Source organism: Sphaerodactylus townsendi, linkage group LG01, assembly GCF_021028975.2.
Source record: "Sphaerodactylus townsendi isolate TG3544 linkage group LG01, MPM_Stown_v2.3, whole genome shotgun sequence".
Classification (NCBI taxonomy): domain Eukaryota; kingdom Metazoa; phylum Chordata; class Lepidosauria; order Squamata; family Sphaerodactylidae; genus Sphaerodactylus; species Sphaerodactylus townsendi.
Window position 1 is genome coordinate 118,023,386 of NC_059425.1, and position 25,088 is coordinate 118,048,473.

Consider the following 25,088-nt stretch of genomic DNA (forward strand, 5'->3'; position numbering starts at 1 on the left):
TGAGTAAGGGCAGAAGGGGAAGGCGAGCCATGCTAGAAAAGGGCTAGCGTCAACGGAAGAAAGGAGGGGCGAACCGAGACTTTAAAGGGGCTCGCCCTCCTTTGTTCCGGGCCATGTGCTTGCCGGCTGACTATTTGCTCACCCACCTCTCCCTAATTTTTCTATGTTAATGCATGCTTATTTTGTTATAGCCTAGATACTTGGCGGTTTGGCGCATGGGTAATGCTCTGGAAGGGCAAGGGGAAGGGAGCTAGGGAGCTTCGCCTTCCCCGTGGGAATGGCAACAGCAGCAAGAGGTGACCGCCCCTGCCGAACGGGGCTGAAGAGGGACATCTCTGGCCAGGAGCATCCGCCCGGCAGAGCCCCGCAGTAGAACGAAGCTTGGGATGGGGCACCTGCCCTGCCGAGCTGTAGCACGTTACCCGTATGACCAGATCCAGACCCATGTTTAGCCTCACGCTTCTGCTCAATAAAATGGCTATGGCCAAGTTATTACCCCAGCAGTGGTGCAGTGTGTATTATTGGTAAAGGGCCTCGCACAAAAGAGATCCACCCTCGGACAGCAGCAGCCACCATCACAGTACTAGAATCTTCATTGTGTGACTAAAGGTATTTCTTTTTAGAGGGATCCTGTTAAACAGAGCTTCTTCCTGAAATGTTGAACAGATATGCATACAGTTGCCAACTTCAGCCTGGGAAATTTATAACCATTTGGGGGTTGTGCCTATGGAAGAATCAGTTTCACCTAGAATCCGTGGTATAACACAGAGTTTGTTCTTTGAGGTAATCTGGAGATCTCTTGTAATTTTGGGATACCTCCAGACTCCGCCTGAAGGTTGGCAACTCTAGTTATACACAAGCTCACTCCCTGAAGGTTTGTGGTTAGTTCTACTTTTTGTGTGTAACTGGCTCTGCCTCCTTCACCAGACATTTTGTAGTTCTGCCCACCACCACATTTCAGAATTCCACAGTTGCCCACAGCCTCAAAAAGTTTAGGAACCCATCCATTAGTGGTTTTTGGATTATTGATTTTCAAGTCCATGCCTCCTAGGAGAGTTCCCTTTTCCTGTGCTCAGTGCCAGGTCATGCCTACATGTTACCCTGGCTAATATCCAGGTGGGGCCTGGAGATCTTCTGGTATTGCAATGATCTTCAGACTACAGAGATCAGTTCCCCTGGAGAAAACAGCTACTTTGGAGGGTGGAATCCATTATATTCAGCTGTGGAGGGTGGAATCCATTATATTCCTCTTCTCCCTGAGCCCTGCTTTCCTCAAGCTTCATACTAAATCTCCAGGAATTTCCCAACCCTTTGTTGGCAATCTTTCTGTGGGTGATTACCTGAAAAAAGATATGAGTATAGACTTTCCCAGCCCTTACTGCAGTAAACACTTTCCCAGCCCTGACTGAAATCTGGGATAGAAAGTGATAGTGAGAAAGATTTGGGAAAGCACCTTACCATCCTCGATAGGTACAAATTGGGAAAAGACCCTTACCATCCTCGGTAGGTACAGATTGTCTTTTGTTTCTCTGCTCTCTCTTTCTCCTGCCCCCCCCCCCCAACTTTTTGCTGTGTATTCCCTGTGGAAATTACATGATGACTTGTCAGGAAAGGACCAGTCTTTCATTCAGATGCTTCTATGGTGTGATATGCGCCCCTCCCCTGGCTGTCACAGGCTAGCCCTATCTCATCAGATCTCAGAAGCTAAGAAAATTCTGCCTTGGTTAGGATTTGGATGGGAGACCACTGAGGAATTGCAGGATTGCCATAAATCAGCTGTGATTTGACAGCACTTTACACACAGTGGTGGGATTCAAGCAGAACCAGTTGTTAAAATGGTGCTTGTAAACAATCAGTTAAATTATTTTAATTCCCACCACTGGAACCAGTTGTTAAATTATTTGAATCCCACTATTGGTGTTATATACATATTTTCATTTGTATTTTATTTATTTTTTTCATTTATACCCCATTTTCTTCCCAAGTTGCCCTATGCAACTTATATGCACATCAGGAAAGGAGCAGCATATAAAACTAATAAAACAAACAAGTAAATAGAATGATTCTCTACTCCATTTTATCCTAAAAACAACCATCTGGAACAAGTTGAGCTGAGAATGAGCTACTAGCTCAAGGTCACCCAGCAAGTGTCTATATCAGAGTCAGGATACAAACCTAGGTTTCCTAAATCCTAGTCCAACACTCTAAAAATAATAACAATAATAAAAATAGTAATCCATAATGTTGCCATGATGCGGCTCAACAATGAGCCTGACCACATGCATTCTGTTCTTTCACTTGTTTATGTCTCATGTCAGATGAGATCCTAAAATTAGCTTCCGTACCAAGGCTTGGCAACTTGTGGCCACATTATAAGCTTCCATTTTCTCAAACAGCAAACAAAAAAAAGCCATTTAGAGTTAGAGAGAGGCCCTGCACTTCTAAGCGAACAGAAGGTAGAGCACCATGGAAGGATTATGTGTTCTGTAAATCATTACCACTCACTCAGCTAATCTTCACTCATATAGTAAATTGTTCAGCCTTTTTTTTCCAGACGTGGGAGGAAAACACTGGAAACTATACCGGTTTGCCCTAGAACAATATTCTGTAACAGATGTGAATGGTGGGCCACTGGGTCCTTCCCCCGCATCCTCAGGTTAATAGCTATTATCCAAAGATTAACTCAATAGTTTTGTGAAACCCATTTTAATCTGGAGAATTTCAGTTAGCTATGTTTCAGTTCATAAATCTTTGTGCCTTCAATTTGCACTTGAAATTGAGAATTCGGATATCCTTTGAATCATGAAATGGTGAGAAGAGGGCTAGATGTCTATCCACATATATATATTAATTCTTGATACATGTCCATTAAAGAAAGAATAAAGTTGATGTGTTTTATCTTCATAATGGATTAAAATAACTCACAAATATGTATAAAATACTGACTCAGCTTTAAAAAGTCATTTTGTCTCTTTCATTTTCTTCAGTGACATTTTAAAATCACTGCATAACAAATATGGTAGCTCTTTCATGTGCTTTTTTAATAGCATGCATCACACAAAATTTATCCTGTTTACTCAGGCCTCAATGATTAAGTGTGATTCATGCACATACCCCTGCCCTACAATGTCATTCTTATTTGTTTTAGTTTTGCTGCTGTTGCCTCTTATAATTATCTAATGTGTTGTTTTAAACACAGAGACACCCTAAGTTGTTTTGGGGCAAAAAGAAGGCCTAATTTTTTTTAAAAAAACCCAATAATTCGATGATATGAAATGATTCCTGAACTTTTTGCTTTCTCCAGGAATTTTGCATGTGCATCAGAACACACACACAATGTTGCATTTATGTAATAAACCAGATCTCCCCAAAAAGTAGCCATGGCCTTACTGTGTCTCTTCCCCACTGCCCTTCCCAGCCAGCCAGCCACCCACCCACCCACACACACACACACACTGACAAGCATGTGTGAATTAAGGGAAGAAATCAGGGCACTTAATCATGTGGAACTGATAGGCAACTGATTGGCAGGAAGAATGTTGATAAAAGGGAAAGAACCACAGGCAGGATATTCACATATGCTTCCCATAGGTGCAGGATCATGCAAAAGGAAAATGGTACCAGTGGCACCATCTGGGAGTGTTTCTCTGTGTGAAGGACAATTGAACCATTTGTGCTTACCTTGATAACCCTTTGCTCAACCACAGTATCCAACCATTCAATAAATGACTCCACAGTGGCATTCTTCTTTAAAAGGTCCTTGAGTTCTTGGAACACTGTAATAGAGTCATCTACCATGTAAAAAGGAAAACATGCAGTTGCATTCTATTCTGAATAGAGAGAAAACCACTCACCAGGAATTGATACTTTTGTAGCATGAAAAGGAAAGTGCAGAATTAGAACAGTGGGGAGGGGGGGGGAATGAAAATACAGCATCTTATAAAAGTTTATTTAAGCTCATCAAGCTAATTAAGCTCATTAAGCTAATTACCCTGACCTAGAGAGACTTCAGAGTTAACTGTCTTGGCCTTCAAGGATGACATTTCATACACACTTTAGAGTTATGCAACTTTCACACTTATTGCATTCATCTTCACCTGTCTCATAGTAATGGTAAATCTATGCAGCAAAACAGCAGAAAGAATGGAACAAAAAGAATAGGAAAAGGAAAACAAGTTGCACAGAAGATGCAAACATCTTTTTCAGAAATTATGTTTAAAAACAAAGAATAGTTTAGAAACTATGATTTTCCCTAATATGTGATGATTTACTTGCTGTACAACTTATCGAATAAAACATTCTAGCCAGACACATGGACATTAGCCAAATCAGTAATAAGCACCAGAGTGAAGTTCACCGGCGATGGTGATTAAATTATTTCACCAAGAATCTAAAATATTAAAAGAGATTCTGTAAAAAAAATTATAATCAAAAAATTTATCCATAAATCACATGCCCTGATCCAAAGCTTTTTCTCTCCAAAGCCTTTATCGATCTCAATGAAAGCTGGTACTGTCACCTTGATTCTAGGGCCAGAAACCGCTCTGGGCATGAAGCTGATCCCAACACTGAAGTAAACTGAAAAGCTCTTGCTTGTCTGGAGTTTCAGTTGTCTGCAATAAATAAATATCTATACCTTAAGGTCCATTTTCCCAAGTGAGGCTTAAATTAGTGGCTTCTAACACAAATACTATCTATATTGGGAAATACACTCTTCCACATATTTACCAGAATTCACACATGATGGAAAAGCATGAGAGAAGTGCTTTCTAGGATAGGAAAATGCCTTTTATGGGCATAGCTCTGTTTCCTAATTTGACCAGAAACTTACATTCAATATAGCTCTCCCCATCAGTGTCCAAGCTTCCTGAGACCGTTAGAAGTGCCTGAGATCCAATGCTGTGCAGATCTACCTTCTCAATATCTGCAACCATGGCATTCACTATATGTTGATCAAAAAGAGCTGGCCGAGCAATCTGTGGACAGGCAACAGAAAATACATGCAAAAGTGCCACTGGTGATGGTTATCAGGAACATTAGGACTTGCTGCTTCCCTTAAGTTCCAAAAATGCATTTTTTTCAGCAGAATCACAAGTGGTATTGAAACAAAATGGAGCATGTATGTTTCATAAAACAAATTTTCTACCTCTGAAGTGCAAGTCCCATTTTGGCAACAGTTAAAAACACCTGCCAAAGGGTCATCATATAGCCAAATCAACTTAGTTATGGGATATGTGATGGACAGCTGGCCACATGGTCATTGATTGGTGAGAACACATAAACAGCATGAGCCTTTAATAAACACCTTTAAAAAAACAAATGATATCAAAGTGGATGCTTTGGACCACTAGTTGGAGGCAAAGGAAGACAGGCCAAGGTGAGGCAGTCTACTGGGGAAGCCTCTGCCTCCAATTGCACCATTATAAGACGGCAGGTGGTAGAGGCAGGGAGAGATAAGGCAGTGAGTTCTGCAATTGGGGGAGGGAGGTGTGTCAAGCACATTCTGTAATTTACAAGTGGTGCTTGCAGATCCCATGGGATGAGAGCATTTCCCCATCTGTTTTCAAACAAAGCATGAGAAATCACAACCTTGCGGAAAATTGAATTTATATTCCAAAGCAAGATATACAAATTACGCCCAGAGGGGTGTCCAAAGAAGTTCTATGTCTAATACCTGAAAATGAATAAATCCCAGGTCTGTACACCAGGGATACACCCACAAATTCTTACAAAACTGAAAAAAGGAATGACTCATCTTTTAACAAAAAAATGTACTTTTTCATTAGCATAATTCTCTGTATAAGAAGGCTGAGAAGGTTGCCTTAAAGCCACCTCATCTGACACGTCCAGTGATTCTGGGGTGCCATCCTTTATTTTTTTTCCAGGGCCTCAGAATCACTGACCACCCTTGACCGTTGACCACGGGAGTATCAGCTTCTGTGAGAACAATTTTACTAGCTCCCTGGATATTTCCCTTAGTTTATAACGCTCTGCATTCTGTGTCATGGCCTCTGTTCTGGACTCTTGTCCTACCTGGGCTAAATGCAAGAAGGATGTTTGACGCTTCAGAGAAGACACAAATCTTCGTGCTATCGGCAATTTTTTTGTAGTAAGGTCTTCTGGCAGATTTTCTAGTGATGAAATGATCCAGTGTTCCCAATTTTTAGCAAAATTTCTTATATCTGCCAATAAACTGCAATGAAAAGGGGGCGAGGAGAAAAACCTAGTTGGAAACTGTTCATGAACTGAGATGTGATAGAATCATCAGGCATTAGTTAGTTAGATCTTCCCATGCTAAGTAGCATATTGGGCAACAAGTGCTGTCCAGCAGTTCTGGTCTTGGCATAGCAACACAAAAATGCTGGAATAGCCTGATCCATATAATTCATGAAGGGGCATATGCCAGACCCTGGAAGCACAAAATGAAGAAGTCCCATTCATTATTGTAAACAAAAATAAATAGGAAAGCAAGTATTACTTTAGTTTCTGGCTGCCTGTTTTAAAGATATCAAGATAGATGGGGTGGGAGGAAACAGAAGAAATGTAACTCAAGCCCAAGTTTTGCTTCCTTCAGCTGCCATTGCTAGGCTAGCTCTGATGGCAGATACCGAAAAGAATAGAAACCCGCCCGACCTCCATGGCCTTGAAAAGATGCATTAGAAAGAGAACCACATACTCTTCTTGTCTAACCAATGCCAGCTCCCTTCCTGGCCTGGACCAACTAGGAGCAGCACTACCCTGTTTCCCCGAAAATAACACAGTGTCTGATATTAATTTTTGTTCCCAAAAATGCGCTATGTCTTATTTTCAGGGGATGTCTTATTTTTCTGCTTCACAGCTGCATGCTCTGGTCAACGGGCATGCTTCCAAACAAAAACTTTGCTACGTCTTACTTTCAGGGGCTGCTTTATATTTAGCACTTCAGCAAAACCTCCACTACATCTTATTTTAAGGGCATGTCTTATTTTCAGGAAAACAGGGTAGTTCCAGGAAACAAAACCAACCTACTCCATGCAGCAGAATTAATTGGGAGACAGGGGGACAGAAAAATGAAAGAGATTTTTTAAAAAGTTAAGGTGTACAACAATAACTCCTTTTTAGAGAAAAATAAAAAATGTTTGAAATTGCAGGCCCTTTCTGCTGTGAGCCACTCCAGGATTATGATGCAGGCACAATGTTAATGCTACTGCCTAGAAACCACTGTGCTTGCTAGATGCAGCACTGTTGCAGCCATTCTGGTTGTAGTTAACTGGATGCCTACTGCTGTTAAACAATAATATATTAAATATTCAACTATGTTATTACTATCTCAAAAGGGTAACACTAAGCCACAGAGAATGGAAATCAACCTCTCTACTAAAGTCCTCAAAAAGCAACATGAAGGCAAAGATTCTAACCCAAAGTTCTTGCACTCAGAGTGGTGTACATTTATACACTTGCTACAACTTGATTTGAAGGTTAGCAGCCAACCTCCCCTTCCTTTACTGGCAATCAGCATTATCAAAATTACTAAGTTTGTCTGATGCTGCGTGTACCATTCTTACACAAAGGTAATCTAGCATACAATCCTGGGGACTGAAAAGGTGGTCCAGTATTATTATTATTATTATTATTATTTATTTAATTTGTATACCGCCCGATCCCCGTAGGAACAAACTAAAGAGCAGGACCCTTTTGTACTCCACCACTGGATTGTAGGGTGTCCATCTGGATATAAAATTCCAAATTATCTTTTATGGATCAGTTTATGTATATCCATACCCCCAAGAAAATGCTTGTGCCATTAAAATTTGTAAGAACCCTTATTTTCTGTGGAAAGATCTGGCCTCTAAACTCTAGAGGGCAGGTCTATCTCCATAGAAAATAATTACATTTTAAAATTTAAAGGGCACATGTACAGCCAAACAACTTGTGGGGGGCACTGTAAATAACGGGCAGTAGATTAGAGCTCTGGAGTCCAAAGGCCAGGTCTTCCAATACAAAATAATGCCCCTTTCAAATTTAAAGAGCCCATGTGCACCAAATTGCTGTTTGCCAAAACATGTTTCCTATTTCTCACCCCTTCCCTCCTCATTCCTCCTGCCCTTGGGGTTGAAATATGGGAGAATGGCAAAAATAATGGTCCTGACATTCTGAAATCTGAAAAAATATACCCAAAACAGAATCTTGAATCAGTAGCAACACTCCTGAAAATTCAAAATAACTAAAAAAATTACTCTCTGAAATTCTAAAATGAAGTAAATATGGAAATATTTGAAGTGCATCCCTCTACTGGATTGCTGTTGCTGAACTGTGATACAACAAATAGAACATGAAAAAATAAACATTAAAGGATTCACAGAACAAAAAAATCTCATTTTGTTTGTAATCCACTAACTAGCTATTTTGGAAATTCTACTTACAAATTTAAAACTTCCACCACATAAATATTTAACCATCTCATACAATCCCCACATATAAATTTTAATGAAACATAGTTTTGCTGTCTATCAAGCCAGGAGATGTGCAGCAGCCATTATGCACATCTGAAAGTGCTAGAGAATCAGCCATTGAAAATTAAAAATAGGTGATAAGGACAGGGTTTTTCTCAGCAATCAATTATCCCAGCTTTATATTTCCAACAACAAACATCATATTAAATAATCACTTACCTTTCCGGCATTTCTTGCATAGTTGCAGGGATAAGTATATCTGTAAGGACCTTGAATAAATCAGCAGGAAAATTGATATGTCTCTAATTTTAACACTTTGGAATAATACTACTGATCATGTTGAATTTTCTCATGGTACTTATTTTCAGCAGTCTCCAAACCCATTCAAAATAGCAACATATTATGTGGGACATGCTTTCCCCCTGCTGCTCATGGCTATTCACATGCAAAGTGAATTCCCAGAGATGTTCATCTGACCCCTTCTACTTGTGCCCATTACAGTTTGCAGCTGGGCAATCAGCAGTTCCCCCAGCTAACCCTAAAATAAGTCCTTTTCTAGACAGAAACTAGAGGGGAGCAAGCTGCAGTCAAGTGGTAGGATTCCTTAAAGTGTTAGACATCATTCTTAGGACATTGCGGGGGGTGGTGGTGGTGGTGGTGGTGGTGGTGGTGGTGGTGTTATATCTGTTTGCCAGGCAGCTTCATGGGTATGTAAGGGATTCAGATGACTACTTCACTTTATGGATTAAAGAGCTGACACTTTACCCCAAAGACAGGGTCGCTAGGAGGAACTTCCAGTGGAATGGGGCTTCAATCTGGTTGACCCTCTGAGTGCTCTCAGACTACACATTGCTGATAGGGGCTACGCCAGCTGTAGAGGAAGTTTTTCTAAGCTCTCATCTCCCTAGATATTGGGGACCTTGAATTTGACAGATGAATTGGAAGGGTCTGGACTTTAAACCCACTAGTTCTGAGAATATCCAGAATCAGCAGTATGAGTGAGCTGTTGTGTTCTGGGAAACCACCTCCCCCTTCTCTTCCCCCCCCTCCTCGTTAGTCCTTTTTCCCCCTTCTCTTCTCTTTTACTTTTTTATCTTATTGTTATTACTGTTAACTCTCTTTTCTTTTCCTGTAATTTTTTGTTGATAAAATTTTAAAAATTAAAAAAAGACAGGGTGGCTTGATTTCCGAATACCTATATATTCATACCTATACTTCCCAAGGCCCTAAGGACACAACAAAAATCAAACGTACCCACAGGGCATCAAATTCGCTTTTCCTCTTTGCAGCATTTTTGTCTATCAAACAAATATGTACTGAGTGTACTGACCTGTTTTGCAGGGCAAGATCTGCACGATTGAATGCTCCTCTAGATAAAAATTCCCTCCAAATGGAAAATTAGATGTAAATGGGAAAGTGTTTTCTAGACTAGCCTTCTCCTTCTCTTAGTATAGGAACAATGAATTAACACCGGCAACTGAAGCTGAGTAATAGACCAAAAGCAGAGGACTAGGCCCTTGAAGGGATTACCAGCATCCAGGGTACAGTTAGTATGAAACACACCTTGTACAATATCGAGTCACAAACACAGAAGATGTCGACAATCACAGGATTTTCAAGCAGGGGAAGAAGGTGGTCAGGCATTCCTTGCCAAAAGTGCAGCAGGAAGTGTTGGATCTAGGGGAAAGCAAGCAGAGCACACCTCTGAGCCTCATGACTGCCATGCCCTGAGAGAGGCAAATGAATGGATGTATGCTCCAAAATGCCTTACCTCTTCAAAATTTCCATTGATGGCATTGTCTAGGACACATTGGCAGTGGGTTTTATACATCATGATAAGAGTGTCCACCTAATTTAGCAACAAATAAAATTGTTTTGTTTACAGAAAAATAAAATCTTTCACTTTCCCTTAAAAGGGTTTAAGAAATACAACTGATCATTTTTAACTAAAGTTGAAGGATGGGCTGTAAACCTAATATAAAAAAAATTATACATGAAATTCAGTTCACTAAATAACATTGCCAAAAGTGACAGTCATTCCACTGCAAATTATTGTCTACCATTTATATACCACAAATGCTCTTATTGTTCTTCACAATCCTATATCTCTTTGCCAACAATCCCAGGCTTCTGAAATGCCCACTGTGTACTGATGGAGATGGAAAGAATAATTCACTCAAGGCCAGCAAGTACATTCAGGCTATGCAAGAATGTGAATCTAAATGTGTTTATTGCAGTACACAGTCTCTGGTGTTTCAGCTTACATATTGATGCAGAATTAAATATAGAGGAAAGTGTACAGTGAATGGCGTCTTTTGAAATGGGCTGAAGTGCTCACTAATACAATTTTTTTTAAAAAAAATTAAGTTGCTGTGAGACTCCCATTTTCTGCAGTGTTGGTTGTCTGAAATTACCTGTCAGCTATTAATTGCCCAGGCAGGCAGCAAAAATACAGATTGCAGAAAATGAAATACTGATTGTTGGCATGTATCTGATTTCCAAAATGCACACTTGTTTGTTTATCTCTCATGTTTATCTTCTGCCTTCCTCCCACCAAAATAAATCAACACAAGCCATAAAATGATGGCACCAAGACTCATAGATGTCCTTTTTGCATTAAAGATGTCATAAAGTTAAAAACAGAGCAGTAAATCAGGGAGTGAGAAATAAACCATAGATGGCATAAATGGCAGTTGGGAAATACTAGTAAGGAGAATGGGTAGAGAACAACAGGTGGGAGATCCAGAAATTCAGGCCTGCAATCATACTGCCAGTGTGCAATCACCCTATATAACCATTGCTGTCCTCAACTATCCACCTGGTGGAATATCTCTGTCTTGCAACCCCTTTGGGTCAAATCATTCAAGCCCAGTTTTCGTTAGACAGAGAGGCAGGGATGTAGCTATAGATTTTTTAAGGGGTGGGTTCAGGGGCGTGGCCACACCCCACCCACCCTGGGGGTGTGGTCATGCCTCCCCAAGCTCTGCTCTCAGCCTCAGTGCTTATAAAAGGCCGGGGAAGGCCGGGGAAGGCAGTTTCCCCTGCCCCCCTGCACACTGCCCCCTTACCGGCTGGGCTCCCAGCCAGCAGCCAGTAATCCCTTCTTCCCTGCCTTCTGAGGAGAAGAGACTGCCATCCCACCCGGCCTCGGAGAACTGCTTTTATAAGAACTGGGGCCGAGGGGCTGGGCTTGGGAGGCATGGCCATGCCCCCAGGGGCGGGTGGAGGCGTGGCCACGCCTCCCAAGCCACGCCTCCCAGCCTCAGTGCTTATAAAAGCAGCTCTCTGAGGCAAGGCACTGCAGTCTCTTCTCCCCGGAGGGGAGGGAAGAAGGGACTGCTGGCTGGGAGCCCAGCCGGTGGGGGTGAGGGCAGGCGGGGTGGCGGAGGGAGGGAAAACGGAGCTTTTGACATTTCATACAACAATCGTTGATAGAAGCAATCTCATCAAAGGACTGTTTCTGCACAGGTATTAATATTAATAACAAATTGCACCCAAATACCGAAGAATCTGTCAAATGACCAAATTCTTTGAAGTAATCATTTACCTCTTGTACAAAGATTGGATCTAGTTTAATAAGTAAATATTTATGTATAAGAGTAAATTTCATGCTACCTGGCTGTGTTAATCATTTATGAATCTAACCATAAGCCAGCAAATATTCTCATTGACGCCTGTGCATTTACAGCTCATTCATGTACCACGTGTACCTGCATGGGTTCTTTCATAATTTATGCTGAATGTGTATAGGAGGAAAGTAAGGGTTAGCAGGGGCAGAGAGATGTGTTTCTACTCCTGCTTCTATGTGTATTGACCGTTTACGATCATGATGTGTATACAGTTCTATGATTCAGAAGAAGAAGAGTTTGGATTTATACCCCATCTTTCTCTCCTGTAAGGAGACTCAAGGTGGCCTATAAGCTCCTTTCCCTTTCTCTCCCCACAACAGACACCTTGTGAGGTAGGTGGGGCTGAGAGAATTCCGAAGAACTGTGACTAACCCAAGGTCACCCAGCAGGAATGGAGGAGTGCAGAAACACATCTGGTTCACCAGATAAGCCTCTGCCACTCAGGTGGAGGAGTGGGGAATCAAACCCGGTTCTCCAGATTAGAATCCACCTGCTCTTAACCACTACACCACACTGGCTCTCAGAGTTTTTGCAGCATCCTTTAGCTGATCAAGTTATCAAAACACCGCGAACCAGTTCGTTGCTTATTACTTCTTAAGATGTGAATGTAGATTTTCTTTCATCCCATGAAATTAAGTTACAGTTCCTTCAATGCTCCCATGGGCAGCTTAGCACATTTTCACACCTCACTGGCCTCCATTCATGCTGCCTCCACCATGTAGGGCTCCAGTTGGGGTGTGAAATTAAAAGTGATCTCCAGACGATAGAGATCAGTCCCCTGGGGAAAGGGCCTGCTTTGGAGTTCTATGGGATTACACCCCACTGAAGTCCATCTCCTCTTCCCCAAACTCCACTGTCTGGCTCCACCCCTATGTCTTCAGGAACTGGGCAGTCTTACATCAGGCTCCACCTCTTTCAGACCCAAGTAGAAACTGCATGTGTCCTCTGCCAATTTGTAGCCAAAAGCAGCCTCCCAGGTCACTTGAATACTGGAGTGGTCTTGAACATGTGCAATTGTAGGCCACTGATATTTTGACAAAAAGTAGACCAGCCCAATTCAGAATAGGTGTGGCAACATTTTTAAACCACCTCTCTTCAAATATTTTTTTTCTTAGAAAATAAGAGTTTGCCTTTTGGTCAGAATGTAGCTTCTGCGAGATCATGATTGGCATAAACTCAAATCCCTAAATGTTACGCAGCTGCACATGGAACATGCTGAGGCAACTGAACATTTCTTGCCTTGAAAACCCTCTAGGGTACCAGAAGTCAGCTGAGACTTGACAGCACTCTCTACCACCATCACACGTGGAACAAGAATGATCAAAACTGGAGAAAAAGAAGAAGGCTCTTATAGCATTTCCCAAGTTTGCTTTTAACCTTTCACTTTAAAAAAAACTTAGAAAAATGAAATGCACATCTCTTTATTACATGGCTATTCTTTTCTATTCTATTACATGGCTATACAACACATCAGTATAAATGTCCTTGGCCCCTTCCGCACACACAGAATAATGCGTTTTCAATCCAGTTTCACAATGTTGGATTTTGCTAGTCCGCACAGCTTCAAAGTGGATTTTGCTAGTCCGCACAGCTTCAAAGAGCATTGAAATCGGATTGAAATCGGATTATTCTGCATGTGCAGAAAGGGCCTTTGTCGCATTTTATGTTACCTTTGCCATAACAATGATAAAATTAACAATTAAATCTCATTAAAACATTTCCAGTACTTATCCACATAGATCTAAACACAAGCCCATTTTGCTAATCAAGAGCAATGCAATCTACTGACTTGTAAACACCTCAGTTAGAGGAACATAATTTAAAATAATCAGTAGACAGAAGGATAATCTTCGGTTCACTAGCAAAACAAGGCAAAGGGAGGGGGGGACACTTTGAGATTTGTCCCAATCTTATCAGTGCCAAATTAATCCATTGGTATTTAGCATGAATAGGACTTGTAACTCTTTCTTTGTTTTGTCTTTCTCAGGTTAAATACCATTAGTTTGTAAAATATTAGGCAAGTTAATGTGTAAATAATTCAACAACCTCTCCATTGGAGAGCCAGTGAATAGGCGATAGTGGAGGTTTGCTTCCTCTATAAATCAATCAACTCTGTTCAGCTATAGACATTTCTAGCTGTTTCATGTCACTTCTGTGAAACCTTTGAGGGCAGAGAGAGAATTTTTTAAAAAATCTAGAAGTCAATATAAAATGCAAACATTTCACATTTTACCTTGTCTTTAGAAATGCACCCTTCCAGTACAAAGTGTTGAGCGCTAGGGAATTCTGGTAAGAGAGTCCCAGTCTTGGAGTTAAGGGAATATTTTCGAGTAAATCCACCCTGCAATGTGTGAAATAGCTTTACAAACATGGATCAATCACAATTTAAACAACCTGCTTGAAGATCATACTAATTTGCCAACATTTAATGATGTTTGGTCAAAACTGGGAGCCTTTCAGTGAGGACTATTCAAGCCTCTGTGAAGGAGGAATATTTAGAGCTTCAGGAGAGGTTCTTCTGTCTGCTCCCACCTTCAGAAGAGATGTGGGTTGCTTCTCAGCTAGTGCCTCTCCTCAAGGATTCATCTGGCAACTGTTTGGTTTCAGATGCCAGAAGAAAAAAATTCTCCACCACCACAATATTTAGTTGAGAGTTTGCTTTTGGGAACGGCAGGAAGGGAGCTCCTGCTCTGTTCTGTCTGTTTTCCATAACAATTGTGCTGGTTTTATTGTCTTTTGGATTCCTTATTCCTATGTTGTTGTTATAAAAGGGCTGACTCAGCAAATAATGTCCTGCTATCTGTCTTTTACACATAGGCCATTGTCACAAAAGTTCAGTGCAATTGTGAATCAGTTTTTTCCTTCTTCTCCATGGTGTCATGGTACTTTCCTTGATTTTCCTTCAGTCTGTTCAAATCTGCTTTGCTGCAATGTTTTAGGAAAGACTGGAGCAAAATCAGGCAGTCTGTGGGTTGGGAAAGTCTGAGTTTTCCTGTTCCACCAACATAGCAGCCACTTCACAGTCCCATTTCCCATGGCAGCTATTTTGCCACTTTTGCATGCCACCAGAGGTCTTTTTAAAGGGTTTTTTTTCCAAATCAGTAATTGGCATATTGATTGGCATAATATCAGTAGATCTGCTATTGTAAAAGTCCCCTCCATAGCATGAGGACTGGGCCTGAGAAAATGTGGGGAAAGTTGCAGTCTAGAAAGCCTGCTGTCATTGTGCTGCATTGGCAGCTGCATCAACATTGGGGCTTCCATAGGAAAGTGCTACCTTGTGTAAAAGGCGGTGAACCCCCTTTTGCCAAGAACTCAACCCATGGGCATTCCATGGTCAGATACATGCAAATACCAGGACACTTCCCACCTTCTGTCATTCCCTGCACATTTTTCGAGGGCCCAAATGTGAAAACAATTATTACCCTAAATAAACCAAACAGTCTCTAATAATAAATTACCTGGTTTAAAAAATACAGCTCACTGACATTGACCCCTTCAGAAAAAAAAATCAGGCAAATTTATATGTGATTTATATTCTGGAATATTGCCCAAGCACAATATTTGGTACTAGACAAAAAATTAGGCATTGTGAGAATGTCAGCTTTTGTGTTTCATAAAGCAAGTGTCTAATCCTTATCTACTTTTATTCATTACAGATGTTGGAAAAGAGAGGGGAGCCTACAAAATCGGAGTCTTTTTACTGCCAGAGGGGCACTGAAGACAGTATATGATTAAAATCACTGACCATGGCAAATAGCAAAACATATAGTTAAAAAATACACCCATCAAGAATTCACTATACAATTTAAAGGGAGGAGGGCTAAAGCCGCAGTGGAAGCAGCAGAAGGATTGCACCAGTGCCCGTCCCACCAACGCTGTGCAAAGTGCAGACAGATTTGCTCTGGTGCTAGGGTGCCACGGTGCAAGAACCAGGAAGTGGTCTTCCATGCCATCACTCCTGAACTGCAGGATGCTGCACCAACATTCCAGCCCGGGGCAACCAACAACACCACCAAAAAGTGAGGCATAAGTCAGTCCTCCCTTGGAGATTTTTAGGCAGGCAGCCATTAACAGGGGAAAGCTCTTCAGAATAACATCTAGCTTTTCCATTTTTCAAAAGGTGTATTAAAACTGGCTATGATTGCACAGGTTCAGGCTCCATACATGCAATTCTGCAGCACCAAAGACATTGTGGGGGTCTTCTATGGACTAAATAGGAATTCCATATTTCCAAATGCCTCCACACTTAACACAATAGAGCACATAGTACTCACCTCATTCTTTAGCTTGCTTCCAGAAAACCTTTGAAAAGCAAGATTTCACTTTTAGCTTAAGAAATATAATTAGATACCTTTTTCAATGCACTATTGTTACTTATTCTGTGCTGTAGCAATATTGTGATATGAACAAGTCTAGATAGTTTTATTTTTCTTAATCCTATTGAAGGCAATATTTAGAATCAGCACAATTTCATCACCTCTCAAGTGGATACAGATAACTGATTATGACATGGCTGCTGATGGTAAATTTTATGTGGTGGGTATGCAACTGCATGGGGAACCAGTCATTGTTGGCACCATCTGGCAGTATAAGGACAAACGTTTCACTATATGTCTGGGTTACTGAATGGTTTCAAATGAAGGGTGTGGTAAAAGGTTAACATACTGTGCTTCCATCATGATTGCACTTACAGTGGTAAATTTTCAAGCAGTAATCATTTAGTAAATGGCTTGTAGATATCTCCAATCTCATGACAATCAAAGAAGTTTGCACAAATGTAAGGATCCTTCACAAAGACTTCAGCATTTGTAAACTACTTGGCATGACAAACGTTCCAACTTCCCGCCAGTCAAAAGTAGAGGCAATCTTTGTCAATCAGAATCAGGGCAGCTGCCCAGACCTTGTGCTGGGAGGGGCCTCACCCCCATAGATCCTGCCCCCAGGGGAAGGAGGGGAAAAAGAGCAGTCTCCTGCCACTGCCACTTGTATCTGACCTGCTGGAGCCTGGGATGCCCACTCACTGTGACAGCCACTCACAATCCAGGATTTGGGCAACCAACTTTCAGCAACAGCCCCCAGCTGGTGTACATGGGGCAAGGTTGTTCCATGCTTGGCCCTATCAGTGACCCCCAGTAGGTTAATGTTTGCTCAGGCCACCGTCATCATTTGGACCGCCCCTGGTCACATGTGGCAAGTTTTCACAGTTAGAAACTTCACATCATCCCACATCCCTTCAAGCACAATGCTGTTCAATGGAATCAATTCACATATTCAGCTGTACGTCATTGCATGTTGAGTAAACAAGTGACATCGATACAAGTGTCAGTTAGCCATAAATAAGGCTGCTTCCTCATGGACATTTTGCTCCTCCTTTGCTTACAAACAGGTTTTCTTAGCATCGTCTTCTAATTTTCCACTTTCAGGGTTTTCATCAGCTCATAGAGTTGGAAGGGGCCATGTAGTCCATCTGGTCCAACCCTCTGCGTAATGCAGGATCAACCTAGAGCATCCCTGATAAGTATTAGCCCAGCTGCTACTTGAAGACTGCCCTTGAAAGGGAGCTCAACACTTCCTCTAAAATGCAGTAGACATTGGAAGGCTAGTTGCTGGCAGCAACTTGTACCAGAATTAGAACTGTTTATATGACAATAAACAAATAAATAAATAGTAAATTATGTTTGATTACTTTTTAAAAGGTTTTAAAATAAAGAATAGATCTCTTTAAAAAAATAAGGTGGGCTGGTGAGCAGCTTGAGGTCTCTATTCTGTTGATGAGAAGAGTTGACCTTAGATAGCTGCCCAAAGAAGGGGCTGCCATTGTGCTGGGCACTGATCCATAGGTCCTTAGCTTCTGCATGGCACAGGGGAATGTTGGTGGTGCTCAGCACCTCCCAGCACAGTTATGTCCTAGGAATTAAATAAGGTATCAAAAAGTCCCACCCACATTAGTACAATTTTCCTCCCATCACCCCCTCATGCCTGATGTTTTTTCACCGAAGTGCTGGAGGATTTTTTGTGAGCTTAAAAAAAAGGCATATGCTCTTACCATGTATTGCAATAATATTGTAATGATCTGGTGACACAATCTACTAATTCCTCTGAATTCCCGACTTTCATTTTTAAGTAAGTGTATCTTTAACCCTTTTATTGCACAGATATAAGAGAAAATCTGCAGGCAGTTGTTGCCTAGGAAGGAATGGGGAGGAGAAGGGGCAAGATTGCTGGAATTGGGTCGGAATTAATTGTTCAACCAATTGTGTGACTGTGCTGCTGCCACTGCAAGCGCAAAAAATGTTTCAGTAGCAGTTAAAGCAACACAAAGAATCACCACAGTTAGACTATTAATAATTGATGTCAAATATTTATAATTAATGCTAAATAAGACTGAGTATTGATAATTATCATCAACAGTACAGCTATTCTTTCAAAGTTTTTATAGCATACCTTGTCAAACCTTTCCCAGAATATACAGAGTGATAGTATGCACTACTTTCTTTAATGCCAATGCCATAATAGTGATATCTGTAAGTGTGGGAAACAAATTATATTTACAGATGATTACAAAGGATACAGCAAACTGAAAACAAATGGAATTAATACAGTTATTACGCAGTCATTTTCAGTAATCCACTCTCACAAGATAGCCAGGAAGGACCAAACTAGATACTAACCACAGGGAATAGAAAGCCTGTGTCCATGTTATTTTCAAAGGTTAGTCACTAAGGTACGGCTCAAATCTAACTGTTCTTTACATGTTATGGAGTACATAGGTTGGGTCCAGGGTCCCCAGCCAGTATCTTATGTAACAAACACTTGTGATTTGCAGGTTCTTCTCAATTTGCATGCATGTAGAGTTCAATTCAAACGGCAACTGTGGTACAGATAATGAAGGAGCTTTTATCTTCTGCACAGCATATTGATAAATGGAAAATGAGTTCATTTATAATGATTGCAACTCGCTATAAATATGCTGTGCAGAATGAGACCTTAAGCCATTTTTTTGATCACTGGGGAAACTTGTGGATATGCTATTGGGTAAAAACAGTGCCCCCCCCCCCCCCAATCATTTTATGACAGGAAAATGATGTGTATAGGAAAGGCTGAAGTTAATGTTGCCAGCCCTCAGGTAGGGCCTGGAGATCTCCCACAATTACAAATTATCTCCAGGCACCAGAGATCAGTTTCCTTCAGGAAAGTGCCAGTTTGGAGGGTAGACTCTATGGCCTTACATTACCAATGAGGTCCCTTCCCTCCCGAAATTCTGCCTGCCCCAGGCTCCACCCTGTAAACCTCCAGGTATTTTCCAACCCAGAACTGGAAACCTTACATGAAGACTCTTCTCCACTGTGTCACAGTCCTGATCCAAACAGGATCCCAGCTGTACTTCAGAATGGAGTTTCCAAAGGATTGCCAGCTCTTGATGCAGAAACACCTGGAAATTTTGGGAGTAAAGCCTAGGGAAGGCAGGCTATGGGAAGGGAAGGGGCCTGGGCAGGATATAATCCTATAGAGTCCACCCTCCAAAGCAGCTATTTTCTCCAGGGAAACTGATCTTGGTCATCTGAAAATCAATTGTAATAGTGGGAGATCTTCAGGAACCTGGAGATTGGCAACTCTAGTGAGTTTCTCTGGCATGTGGTCAACCTCACATCTAGCATGGACCTAAATCAGTTGAAGGGGGAAGGCAGAGAAGAAACCAGCCAGCTAAAGCCTCTGCAAGCTTGAAGCATCCTAGAGGGAGAGATTTGTAAGTGTGGGGTAAGTTCTAGAACCCCATAGGAATTCCTTCTCAGTTCCTTTCTTGCCTTTTAATCCAATAAAGAGCTGATCAGCCTCCATGCCGATGACAATGGGGATTCTGGGGGTATGCATTTGGATACACCAAGCCAAAAAAAGTCAGAAAAAGCTGTTGTGGGGTTTGGGGGGGGCTTCGTGTGGAGCAGTGGAGAATCAAACCCAGTTCTCCAAATTAGAGTCCTCCATTCTTAACCATTATGCCATGCTGGCATATACTTACACAGCTCTTAAATCCAAGATGCATTCCTGAATCTAAAAAGGCACCTGCTCTTATGAGGGCAGCATGCAAGCTTTAACGGCTTTTCAGCTGTTGCAATCCTTCTTTTGTCTTTTTGACTTGATGTGGTTGACTTTGTGGCTGATCTTTTCACTTCTCCCTCAATCCATTGTGAGACATATACCCACAGGCAGAGTAAAAAGCTTATTTCCCTAATTTGCTGTAGGGGAAAAAAAGATCAGAAGGGGATAGGGAAGAAACTGCCCCAAAGCTTCAGAGGAAAAACTGGAAGTTCCATAGAGAACTGAGCAGTCTCCAAACAGATAGAGAAAATTAAGGTCCATGAGCTAAGATAGGACAGGGGGAAACAGTTTGCATTACCTCTTAAGTACTGGGTATATTTGCAGTTTGGCTTATAGAAAATTAAGGTATTTATAACTTTTAAAACCTATAAATATATAAAATGTGGCAATTCTACATGCTCCGTAAGTTATAAACATATCATTTTATATTGTAAATGCAAGAACATTAGTTTTGGTTGGATAGGACAAAAAATACTGCATATATTTCAATTTCCCTGAAATGTCCGGGTTCTGGAAAAAAAGGGGGTATACTTTTTCCCATGGCTTCAACATTTCTATAAGTTTTATATCTCTTTAAATGCACATAATTAGAAGTATGAACCGGTTCTCATTTGGGCTCCTGCACAAGAGTAAGTTTTTGCATTTTCCATCCAAATATCCTTCAAGGTTAACTGGACTACCCATGTTTATATGTCTATAAAATTGATTCTGCTTATACAGCTCATGTCAATTTCTGCTAATACCTCCTATTGTAGATCCCCTCTTTTCTCCCATGCTGTTTCTGAGGTACAAAATGGAGGAGGAGTCTTAGTGAACTGTAATAGGATGAGAGAACTGGTAGCCATTACTGCAATCTCTTAAGAAAACGTAAGGACCCTGAAATCTTTGGAACTCTGTGGTTGGATGCAGTCTATTCTGATTTATGTATATCTTTTCTTTACACCTGCATTAGTTTTCCATATCCATTCTGCCCAAAGCTTCATTTATACCCACCTTTCCTTCTGTTGGGGGCTAATAACAGCTTCCATTGCCCTTCTCTCCTCCATTTTTCCTCACACCAACCCTGTAAGGTAGGCTAGGTTGAGAGTGTATGGTTGGCCCAGGGTCTCCCAGCAAGCCCCTATGGCAGAGTGGGGACTTCAACCTGGTGTCCCAAATCCTAGTCTGAAACTCTAACAACTACACCATGCTAGCCATAAGTATCCTCTATTCATACAGAAACCTATTAGAAAACTATAATGTAAGATGATACAGTTTGGTTTTCACATCCTGACTGACAGGGAGAAACAAGGGGGGTATATCCCTCCCCCTTTCAGTGTTCACTAGCATATGTTCCTATACAGCAAGTAGCCCTGACTGCAGCATATGCTGACACAAATGATGGCTGATAAGGCAATGATAGGATTAAGTTCTGCAGGGACTGGCAATAACCCGTTATCAAAAGGCCAGCTGCCATATCAGTTTTATTAACCCACTAAATCACTTTTAATAAATAAGATAATGCCTTTCAGAAATGATGGAGAGAAGCTAAGATTTAGCATTGGTCAAAGTCTAAAACAAAATTGAGTGGTAGTTTGAGCTCACGCAGCCCACAGGGTGTGAGCACTCCCTAACACATGTATGTAATGGTGTCCACAACTGCACAGATTACCTTGGCTTCTCTTGAAAAAAAATTATTATTCTGCAGTAATGTTGTAATCAGTGGGACTTCAGTCAGACATGAATCTCATAAGTATCTTACTGTTATATTGCTTTCATTGGGGCTTAAAATAGTCATTGGCTAGGAAGATTCAGTCTCTCCTACTTTCCCTCATGCATAATACCAAGATTAGAGTATTTGTGGTTTGGGACAAGTTGTAGTTTGTTATGTCCAAATCAGGGAAAATAACACACAGTAACTGTTCTCCCATTTATAAACCAGGTTTCTTGACAACAATTTAATCCTACTTAGAATCCTGGTTTATAAACTAGAGAACAAATAGCTGTTTGCCATTACTCTTTATGCAGCCTGATCATAAGGACTTTTCGTCTGTCACCAGAATTGTCTGAATGGAACACCATAATTACAAAGCCAATACAAGATAACAACATCTGGTGCTGACCTGCTTGCTTCACGTTAGTGCAAGATGCCATCTTGAACACAGTAGTGGTCAATTAGTTCAACCTTACAACCCTCAGATCACCATCATTCAGTATAGAAATGAGTGAAGACAAGGATAAGGATGCAGGACAAGGGAAGTAACATATAAGATAAAGGAAAATATGCCACCTTGATGACATTTTGTACTGCTGCTAAACTGGCAAACCTAATATGTGGTCATGCTTTCCAATACAGTTGATAGACAAGATAATAAACCAGCACAATTTGTGTCCATTATCTTACACAGCATTTTTTACAGAAACAACTGTATGAATCATTACATTTATCTGTCTGTCTCTGTCATTTTGGTATGTATTTTAAGCCAGTTTGCCAAACTGAGGGCCTTTCTGCATGGGTCAATAAACCTGGGGTAACAATGGGATAAAACCCATTTTGGGGGGAACTTTGCACAATTCCTGCCCCTAACATGAATCCACCCCATGTTTCCCCCTTAAAAAAAAGTTATTCGAAAATCGCACTATCTGCGATTCTTTGGTCTTAATGTGGGTTGCAGCCGCTTGCAAGCAAATGGCTGCCCCAAGAAGTGCATTACTTGGCTGTGCTTCCCTTCCCCCCCCCCCCCAGTCTCCGCCTGTCTGCTGCAAAGCTACATAGGGTCATCACAGCGGGAGCATGGCTGTGGAGGTCCATGCCTGCCTTGCCCCATAGCTACGCAGTGGGAGGGGAAATGTGCCTCCACATGAAGGCACGATGGTAACCTGCATTGTATCTGTGGGCTCCATTTGCTGCCTGCAGGGAGGCATGCAAACATTCTGACACAGCGGCAGAGTGAGGGGAAACTACGTCCAGGGCGGGGGCATGCCCTGCACCCCTGCTACAGCACCGCCCACCCCAGAATACCCCAGAACGCCCCCTCCACAGCTCGGCCATGCCTCTTCCACAGCTCCGCCCAGGGCACCCCCACCCCATCCCGTTGGTGCTACACCACTGCCCTGACAGCAACATGGGTTGCTTTACCCCGACTGCAACCCGCTGTACTTTGCCTGTGCGGAAGGGGCCTGAATGTATCTTGAATGAATGGAATTTCTTAAAACAATCCAGTGATTTCATGGAGGAAGTGGAAATTTCAATATGTGTGTAGAATTCCCAGCTGGGTTGTAAAAATGGCAGAATAAATACTTCTGTGCTTAATCATGAAGTATTTTTTGACAAAAACACATATCTACCAAGTCTTGGCAAAAACCTATAATACGTAGAGATAACAAACCTTTACTTATGACCAGTTTGATTTGAAATCTAGCTCACTCTGTGCTTTCTTCCTTCCTTGTCTGCTCTCAGCTTGTGTCAGCAAAAAAGGCAGAAACTGGCCATTTTACCTGACTTCCATCACTGCAACCTCCCATTTTTTGGTACAGAGGAGGTAGCAAGCAGCAAATCATTTGGGAGAACGGGAAGGCAGGAGAAGGCCGTCCTCAGTCCCTGCTATTAGAAAAAGTTGCAAAGCTGCCAAACACCATTTGCTCAAAAAGCAGCAAGAATCAAAATGAGATTTTAAAATTAAAGTTTAAAAACAATTAATTACAACAATAAAGAATACCAACCCATAATTACTTCACAACAGAAAATTACATCTTGAAAATAATAACATTTTAAATGTAAATATCACAAAACGAAGGAAATATAAGAAAGTTAAATCAATTAGAAAAAAATTACATGGTACACACTGTCCATTTGCTATATTTTCCCCATTCTAGATACTCTTAGTGAGTTCATCACATGCACTGGAATTCTAACTGTATGTATAAAGACTTTATGGTATTCATTTCCAGTTGAAAAATCACAGTTCATAAGACAACTAGATAGAAAGGAGGTCTTACTTTGAATGGCCCCTTGTGCCCAGCCTCCTTGTGGTGAGAAGAGGAAATTTCTGACGAATAGTCTAAAACAAAAAGTAAAAAAAATTAAGTATCCAAAACTAGCAAGGTCAAAAGGCAATCCTGGCCAAGGGTTATTATTAGTTATTATTAGTTTTGTTTTATCAGAATATGCATTAGTTTTGTTTTATCAGTATATACATTGTACCTAATAGGCAGACACACAGAACTATTACAGTTTTCATTCACATTTTTATTCTCATTCAACATCATGCTTCACTCCACTCCACAGGATTGTTACTCTCACATTTAGCTCCTGCAATCTACAATTCATCTCCTCTAATCTGATTTTATTTATTGTTATATGATTGTCAGAACTATGTTGTATGATTGTTTTACAACTATATATATACACAGTGAATCTGATTGCTTTTGAGGGGCCCATTCAGCAAGCTCCACCCAGAAAGCATTAAACCTTTAAGGCCTGCAACCACACCACTTCTCTTTCCAAGGAATGGGAGGGCAGGACTGGCTTCCAGGATTGTACATGTTTAAGATTTGTAGTGCTGAGGGAATGCTAGACTGCAATGACCAGGCATTTTCATCAGGGATCCAATCAGTGGTGGGATTCAAATAATTTAACAACCGGTTCCGGTGGTGGGATTCAAATAAGTTAACAACTGGTTGTTTACAAGCACCATTTTAACAACCGGTTCTGCCGAAGTGGTGCGAACCTGCTGGATCCCACCACTGGATCCAATGCTATACTATTAATCAACATCCATATTAAAACAGTTCAATTTTGATGGCTATCCTGGAAAACATAACTTGATAAAGATGCAAAGAATTCTCTGTTGGGTTGCTTCCATACTAGTCATTTAGCTCTGAGGTGTCATGATTTTTCAAATTTAATGGAAATTCAGGCAACATTGTTGGCAACCAGTGTATTGGA

General features: G+C 41.2%; 1 protein-coding gene across 1 annotated transcript in view; it reads right to left on the reverse strand.

The window, feature by feature from the left end:
- The window catches only part of RFX6 (regulatory factor X6), a 47,048-nt gene that overhangs the window by 14,257 nt on the left and 7,703 nt on the right, over positions 1-25,088 (reverse strand). Inside the window, exons 4-13 of the mRNA XM_048505618.1 lie at positions 24,140-24,201; positions 18,509-18,586; positions 16,339-16,366; positions 14,295-14,402; positions 10,204-10,281; positions 9,996-10,109; positions 8,652-8,701; positions 6,034-6,193; positions 4,832-4,976; positions 3,682-3,791 (exon numbers count right to left, since the gene is read on the reverse strand). Of these exons, the coding sequence (XP_048361575.1) occupies positions 3,682-3,791; positions 4,832-4,976; positions 6,034-6,193; positions 8,652-8,701; positions 9,996-10,109; positions 10,204-10,281; positions 14,295-14,402; positions 16,339-16,366; positions 18,509-18,586; positions 24,140-24,201 (933 nt within the window). The remainder of the gene's footprint in view (positions 1-3,681; positions 3,792-4,831; positions 4,977-6,033; positions 6,194-8,651; positions 8,702-9,995; positions 10,110-10,203; positions 10,282-14,294; positions 14,403-16,338; positions 16,367-18,508; positions 18,587-24,139; positions 24,202-25,088) is intronic.